The 7985-nt window shown below is 43.4% G+C and overlaps 1 protein-coding gene across 3 annotated transcripts in view; it reads left to right on the forward strand.

Annotated features, from left to right (window-relative positions):
• Nucleotides 1-5086, forward strand: part of ERG (ETS transcription factor ERG) — a 288895-nt gene extending 283809 nt beyond the window's left edge. For all 3 annotated transcript variants that reach the window (XM_017880672.1, XM_017880674.1, XM_017880673.1), the window contains one exon: nt 1191-5086. In XM_017880672.1, coding sequence (XP_017736161.1) covers nt 1191-1711 — 521 coding nt within the window. In that variant the 3' untranslated portion in view covers nt 1712-5086. The remainder of the gene's footprint in view (nt 1-1190) is intronic.
• The last annotated feature ends 2899 nt before the right edge of the window (nt 5087-7985 follow it).

The following is a 7985-nucleotide window of genomic DNA, read 5'->3' on the forward strand; positions in this document are numbered from 1 at the left end:
ACAAAGCCATATCTCTATGCTCTCAGTGAAATCAAGAAAATTCTGACTTTGTCCACCCAGCTAAATGTGATCTCTTTGACAAAGGAAGAGTCTCATTCAGCTTCCCAAGGGGACTTGCAATCACTCATTGTTGGGATTTTTCTTCTGGAAATGCTGCTTGACACAATTGGCATTGCAGGGCACAGGCAACGCATTGGTTTCCGTTACGATGCCCTTGCCCAAATACTGGAACTGGGTGATCTGGTTTGAAAAAGAGCCAGCTTTTTTTGTTTTTTTTCTAAACTTCCTCATTTTTAGTGGGTTAATTCTGTTCTAGGAAAAGTTTTGACAGAATTGCTTTCTGAGCGCCAGCAAAATGTTATGTTAGAAATAATGATGTTTACTTCCATTCTCAATTTTTTTCCATAAACTTTTAGAAGTTCATTTCCTAAATCTAACTTTTATTATCTTACTTGACCTAGCCAATATAAATGGCATTAAGTCATTATTGCCATCCACATAACAGTACTTTTCTGCTTCACAAAATAGGAAAAAAAAATACAGCTCTTTCATCCTCTAAACACCAGGTTGATCTGGCTGTTCTTTTAAGGAGGTCAGAAATGGATGGAACCAGCCTGAACTCTGCCCCATATGAATTCCCTGCATCCCATCTAGGTCTTGAATCTGTTAGACCATCATCCTGGCTCGGGTTCCCTAGATGCAGAGCTTGGGGTAAGGCTGTTTGTGCAGGTGAATGATTAACGGCATGTTCTCAGGAAAGAGAGAATGGGAAGAAGCACAGGACAGGTGCAGCGCTAAGGAAGTTTCTGGCCTCCTCCAAGCCTCCTTGCAGCTGGACGCTGTTTCAGCCCAATCCCACGGGAGCGCTGGAGCCTGAATAGCCTCATGGAGTTGGTCTTTCCTTGAGGCAAGGGGGCCGGCCTATGTTACCCTGTTCAGTCCACCAGCTGTGGGATGCCTGGGGGTGGGTGAGGCGGTGGCTCTGTTAAGGTAAGGGCAGTTCTCTGGAGAAATGGGTGGCCATGGAGTGAGAGCAGACCTCACCCCTGCAGCTGAGGGATGGACGGACAGGCCTGGTGAAGGGAATGTGGGCGACACACCAATAGCACCTCCTTCCCTCATCACAAAGGGCCTCTTTCCCCTGGAACCTGTGCTCATGGGAGTTTTCCTTCCTCTCCTGATCGCATTAGGCAGTGGCCAGATCCAGCTTTGGCAGTTCCTCCTGGAGCTCCTGTCAGACAGCTCCAACTCCAGCTGCATCACCTGGGAAGGCACCAACGGGGAGTTCAAGATGACGGATCCCGATGAGGTGGCCCGGCGTTGGGGAGAGCGGAAGAGCAAACCCAATATGAACTACGATAAGCTCAGCCGCGCCCTCCGTTACTACTATGACAAGAACATCATGACCAAGGTCCACGGGAAGCGCTACGCCTACAAGTTCGACTTCCACGGGATCGCCCAGGCCCTCCAGCCCCACCCCCCGGAGTCATCTCTGTACAAGTACCCCTCAGACCTCCCGTACATGGGCTCCTATCACGCCCACCCGCAGAAGATGAACTTTGTGGCACCCCATCCTCCAGCTCTCCCCGTGACATCTTCCAGTTTTTTTGCTGCCCCAAACCCATACTGGAATTCACCAACTGGGGGTATATACCCTAACACTAGGCTCCCCACCAGCCATATGCCTTCTCATCTGGGCACTTACTACTAAACACCTGATGGAGGCCTTTCCCATCAGCGTACATTCACCAGCCCATCGCCACAAACTCTATCGGAGAACATGAATCAAAAGTGCCTCAAGAGGAATGAAAAAAGCTTTACTGGGGCTGGGGAAGGAAGCCGGGGAAGAGATCCAAAGACTCTTGGGAGGGAGTTACTGAAGTCTTGCTACAGAAATGAGGAGGATGCTAAAAATGTCACAAATATGGACATACCATCTGTGGACTGACCTTGTAAAAGACAGTATATGTAGAAGCATGAAGTCTTAAGGACAAAGTGCCAAAGAAAGTGGTCTTAAGAAATGTATAAACTTTAGAGTAGAGTTTGAAATCCCGCTAATGCAAACTGGGATGAAACTAAAGCAATAGAAACAACACAGTTTTGACCTAACATACCGTTTATAATGCCATTTTAAGGAAAACTACCTGTATTTAAAAATAGAAACATATCAAAAACAAGAGAAAAGACATGAGAGAGACTGTGGCCCATCAACAGACATTGATACGCAACTGCACGGTATGTGCTGTTTTGGTTGAAATCAAATACATTCCGTTTGATGGACAGCTGTCAGCTTTCTCAAACTGTGAAGATGACCCAAAGTTTCCAACTCCTTTACAGTATTACCGGGACTGTGAACTAAAAGGTGGGACTGAGGATGTGTATAGAGTGAGCGTGTGATCGTAGACAGAGGGGTGAAGGAGGAGGAGGAGGAGGCAGAGAAGGAGGAGACCAGGGCTGGGAAAGAAACTTCTCAAGCAATGAAGACTGGACTCAGGACATTTGGGGACTGTGTACAATGAGTTACGGAGACTTGAGGGTTCATGCAGTCAGTGTTATACCAAACCCAGTGTTAGGAGAAAGGACACAGCGTAATGTAGAAAGGGGAAGTAGTAGAAATCAGAAACAAAAATGTGCATCTCTTTCTTTCTTTGTCAAATGAAAATTTTAACTGGAATTGTCTGATATTTAAGAGAAACATTCAGGACCTCATCATTATGTGGGGGCTTTGTTCTCCACAGGGTCAGGTAAGAGATGGCCTTCTTGGCTGCCACAATCAGAAATCACGCAGGCATTTTGGGTAGGCGGCCTCCAGTTTTCCTTTGAGTCGCGAACGCTGTGCGTTTGTCAGAATGAAGTATACAAGTCAATGTTTTTCCCCCCCTTTTTATATAATAATTATATAACTTATGCATTTATACACTACGAGTTGATCTCGGCCAGCCAAAGACACATGACAAAAGAGACAATCAATGATATAATGTGGCCTTGAATTTTAACTCTGTATGCTTAATGTTTACAATATGAAGTTATTAGTTCTTAGAATGCAGAATGTATGTAATAAAATAAGCTTGGCCTAGCATGGCAAATCAGATTTATACAGGAGTCTGCATTTGCACTTTTTTTAGTGACTAAAGTTGCTTAATGAAAACATATGCTGAATGTTGTGGATTTTGTGTTATAATTTTACTTTGTCCAGGAACTTGTGCAAGGGAGAGTCAAGCAAATAGGATGTTTGGCACCCAGACGGCGTCAGCCTCTGCAGGTCCTTCTTTCACCCTCATCTCTCTTATTTGTAGCCCCTTTTGGAACAGAAGGACCCCAGGTTTCACATTGGAGCCTCCATATTTATGCCTGGAATGGAAAGAGGCCTAGGAAGCTGGGGTTGTCATTGAGAAATTCTAGTTCAGCACCTGGTCACAAATCACCCTTAATTCCTGCTGTGATTAAAAAACATTTGTTGAATGGTGAACAAGCTACCGCTCATAATGCAAACTGTATTATTACTGGTAAATAAAGTGTCATGGATAGCTGCAATTTCTCACTTTACCGAAACAAGGGACAACTTCTAGATTTGCCATGGGGTTTCTCTTTCAGGAGATCTCACTAGGTAGACAGCTTTAATCTTGCTATATCAGAGTTACCTGGGCACTGTGGCTTGGGATTCACAAGTCTTGAGCCTGATATCGCTGGCTATCCCTTGAAGACAATGTTTATTTCTATAATCTAGAGACAGTTTCCCTGGGCATCTTTTCTTTGCCTCACAAATGCTGCCAACCTTAGTCCAGGTGAAGGCAACTCAAGAGGTGAAAATACAAGGTGACCGTGCGAAGGCGCTAGCCTAAACATCTTAGCTGAATTGGTTTCTGAATTGGCCCTTTTCATAGCTATTTCAGGGCCTGTTTTTTCACGTTGTAATCCTTTTGCTGTGATTATGTGAAGTTGCCAAACCTCTGTGCTGTGGATGTTTTGGCAGTGGGCTTTGAAGTCGGCAGGATACGATTACCAACGCTCCCGACACACCGTGTCATTTGGATTAGACAGAGCCCAACCATCCATCATTTTGCAGCAGCCTGGGAAGGCCCACAAAGTGCCTGTATCTCCTTAGGGAAAATAAATAAATACAATCATGAAAGCTGGCAGTTAGGCTGACCCAAACTGTGCTAATGGAAAAGATCAGTCATTTTTATTTTGGAATGCAAAGTCAAGACACACCTACATTCTGCATAGAAATACACATTTACTTGGATAATCACTCGGTTCTCTCTTTCAAGACTGTCTCATGAGCAAGATCATAAAAACAAGACATGATTATCATATTCAATTTTAACAGATGTTTTCCGTTAGATCCCTCAACCCTCACCCCCAATCCAGGTTATTAGCAAGTCTTATGAGCAACTGGGATAATGTTGGATAACATGATAATACTGAGTTCCTTCAAATACGTAATTCTTAAATTGTTTCAAAATGGCATTAATTCTCTGTTCCTGTTGTAATCTAATTCCAAAACACCCTCCAGGTCATATTCATAATTGCATGAACCTTTTCTCTCTGTTTCTACCTGTCTCTTGGCTTGCCCTGATGTATACTCAGACTCCTGTACAATCATACTCCTGCTGGCAAGAGATTTGTCTTCTTTTCTTGTCTTAACTGTCTTTCGGGCCTTGTATGTGGTAAAATCGCCAAATCACAGTCAAGACTTTATTTTTGTTCCTAGTTTGATGCCCTTATGTCCCAGAGGGGTTCACAAAGTGCTTTGTCAGGACTGCTGCAGTTAGAAGGCTCACCGCTCCTCCTAAGCCCTCTGCACAGAGGTAGCACCTGCAGCCCAGGAGCAGGAGCCCGAGGAGCTGCCCTCTGACGGCAGGTGCAGCCGAGATGGCTACAGCTCAGGAGCTGGGAAGGTGATGGGGCACAGGGAAAGCACAGGTGTTCTGCAGCGCCACAAAGTGACCCACTGCCTGGAGAAAGAGAAGAAAATATATTTTTTTTAAAGCTGGTTTAATTAGCCTCTCATTACTTCATTCAAATAAAGTCATGAGGCGACTAATTAGAGAATAAAAATTACTTTGGACTATTCAAAAATACATCAAATTCTGTGCCTTCTCTTTATCTTAACCTTGGTTTAAAGAAATCTTGTTGACTCACACCTGTAATCCCAGCATTTTGAAGGGCAGAGGCGGCCGGATCGCGTGAGCCCAGGAGCTCAGGACCAGCCTGGGCAACATGACAGTACCCAGTCTCTACAGAAAATAAATAAATACAAAATTAGCTGGGCATGGTGGTGCACAACTGCAGTCCCAGGAGTTCAAGGCTACAGTGAGCTGTGACCACACCACTAGCCTGGGTGACAGAGTGAAACCCTGATTCAAAAATAAATTTTTAACAAAGCAGCCCAGATTAATGCTATACAGAAACAACTAGATAAACTTTTCTAACTTGTAATTTTAAACTCATTTTACTGAGTAAAACATAATTATTTTCTCACAAAATAATGTTAAACTATTATTCTGTTGGAGAAAGTCATGTTTCCTGATTATAATTTGCACTAGAAGATATGAATTACAAACTTCTGCAGGAAGCATGTTATATGTAGAAACTTTGTGGAAAAAAGAAATGGTTTTTTCATGTTCTTTAGCCACACAGCATGTTTCCTAAAGAAGATAATACAGAAATAGTAGGTAGCCAGAATTTCATCCTGATGCGACTTCATAAAACAGTCTGGAGATATTACAAGGTTGTGACTGATTGAATAAGCACAGCCAAAGAGTACTAATTAAAAAATGGATGCTCATCTAGAAGGGAGGTCGTAGGATTAAACCCCAGGCTGCCGCCCTTGAACTTACTTGGTCATACTTTACTCAGATGAGGATACAGAAGATACCCTGATCACAGCTCCAAATGCCATGGGGCTGAGATGACACTAGGTTATGTGACACATCCAGGATGCCAAAGAACAGGCTAAGGTGATGGGTTAGATCTTGAAGGTGTTAGGACCTCCATCCAGTCCTCCCCAAAACACCTGGGGGTTTGATGGAGCAGCAGCACATGTGAAAAGGACTTCAGCGTTTTGGAGATGACAGCAATGAGATGTAGAATAGCAGCTTTTAATGAGTCATGACTAGGTCAGGTGCTGTATATACACTGTCTCATTACTCCTTCCAACTGCCCCCATGGTACACTTTAAAAAAAATGTCTTGACAGATTGAACAATTTGCCCAGCTCTCCAAGGTAAGAGATGGAACAAATGCTTGTTCCAGGGCTAGCTAATTCCAAAAGTTTTTTTTAAATCTTAAGCTATTTTGCCTCATATGAACAGAAAATTAAACAGGAAGGTGACATGACTGCCCAATCTTAGGCTGCATTTTCTGAAACAGGTCACAGACGAGGACTTATTTGTTACACATTAAACAGACTGCAATATCAATTCTGGGCCTACACTTAAAGAGTGACATAGGACAGTTAGTGCAAGTTCAGTGGGGAAAGACAAGGGGAATGAGAGAACCCAGAACCATGTCAAGGAGGGGCTGTCAGTGTCTCTGCTGGGAGTGGGATTACCCTTATCACCCATTGATTCAGGACCCAGCACAGTGCCTAGCAATATCAAGCTGTCAGAAAACGTTTGCAGCTATATATGCGTGAACGAACATCCAGAAAGGTAACATCTGGACTAAAGGTGGGCTCAGCAGGGATGTCCATTGGTCAAATTCAAGAGAGAGCTTTTTAACAGTTGGAGGCGCTCCAGATGGAATGGTCAGTCTTTGTCCAGGAGTTCCTGAATATGGGGTGTGCTTATTTAACAACAATGTAACTATTTACCAGGTGTTTGGTAGCACATGGACTACATGGCTATTTAGGTCTTCTTCAGTCCTGTGCAACTTGGGTTCTGTGAAATATTAAGTGTTGTCTATAAACACATACATAGAAAGTCAGGGGTGAGAGTCTGAAATCAATGATGGCTTAGTAGCCTCACTCTTGATCAGTGCCAGTTTGTCCTAAGAGTCAGCAGTGCGTTAGGGCTTTAGACGTTACAGAGGCCATGGAATCACCCCAAATTGAATTATATTGTGGCTCTGTGTCTCTAAATTGACTGGAGCACAGTCTGCTTGGAGATGAAAATACATCCTATTTTCTCGGCATTTCAGGGCCCAGGTGAATGGTGAGAAGCAGCCAACTGATGGGATAAATGAACTTTGCTTCCATGTTTTCTCACTTATGAGGAAGACCACTCCCTACAGCACACTTGCATAAATACATGTCCTCGGTGTGGTTGGTCACAGCCTGCTCAGTATTAGACATGCATCAGCTGAAAGAGTGTCAGTCTGCCTTAGGGGCCCTCAATCCCACTCCAGACCAACGATTTCCACCTCCAAGTAGTCATGGGAGGCCAGGAGCCAGGGCTGATTTCCATTTGCACTCATGAGGTTGAGGCTAAGGAAGGGGTGGGGTGTAAACAAAATGTACAAGAAAGAATTTGGTGTAGAAATCATGAACCATTCTGTCAAGTCTCTTAACTGGATAAGCCAGGATGTATCAAGATGTTAACAACTTTTTATTTTAAGTAAGTTCTCTTATTAATTTTTGGTTTTTTTACTTGGCAAGAATATAACTGAAACTTCTTTGAAAGGTTTGGAGGTGGGTGGACATATAACTTGCCCAACCTTTTTAAATTAGGAGTGAAGAGAAAGGAAAAGGCTAGCTGTCCTAATCTTTTCTATGGCATCAGGGCAATGGTTTCTAAGCTGTCTCATCAGAATTGGCAGCAGGTTGCTGGCAGGAGCAGGAGGCTGGCATTCCAGTTCTAAGTAACTCCAGATATTAAGCGTTCAGGTCCAGAGAGGAGCCTCCCAGTGGATATCATTTTCTCCTTTAAACAATAATACTAATTGCTACTACTTTTGATGATAATAATAGCTTAGTGCCAAACAATGTGCATACACTATCTTTTTCATTTAACTTACACAATAACACTTTGAGATAGTTTTATC

Source organism: Rhinopithecus bieti, unplaced genomic scaffold, assembly GCF_001698545.2.
Source record: "Rhinopithecus bieti isolate Rb0 unplaced genomic scaffold, ASM169854v2 scaffold_12151, whole genome shotgun sequence".
Classification (NCBI taxonomy): domain Eukaryota; kingdom Metazoa; phylum Chordata; class Mammalia; order Primates; family Cercopithecidae; genus Rhinopithecus; species Rhinopithecus bieti.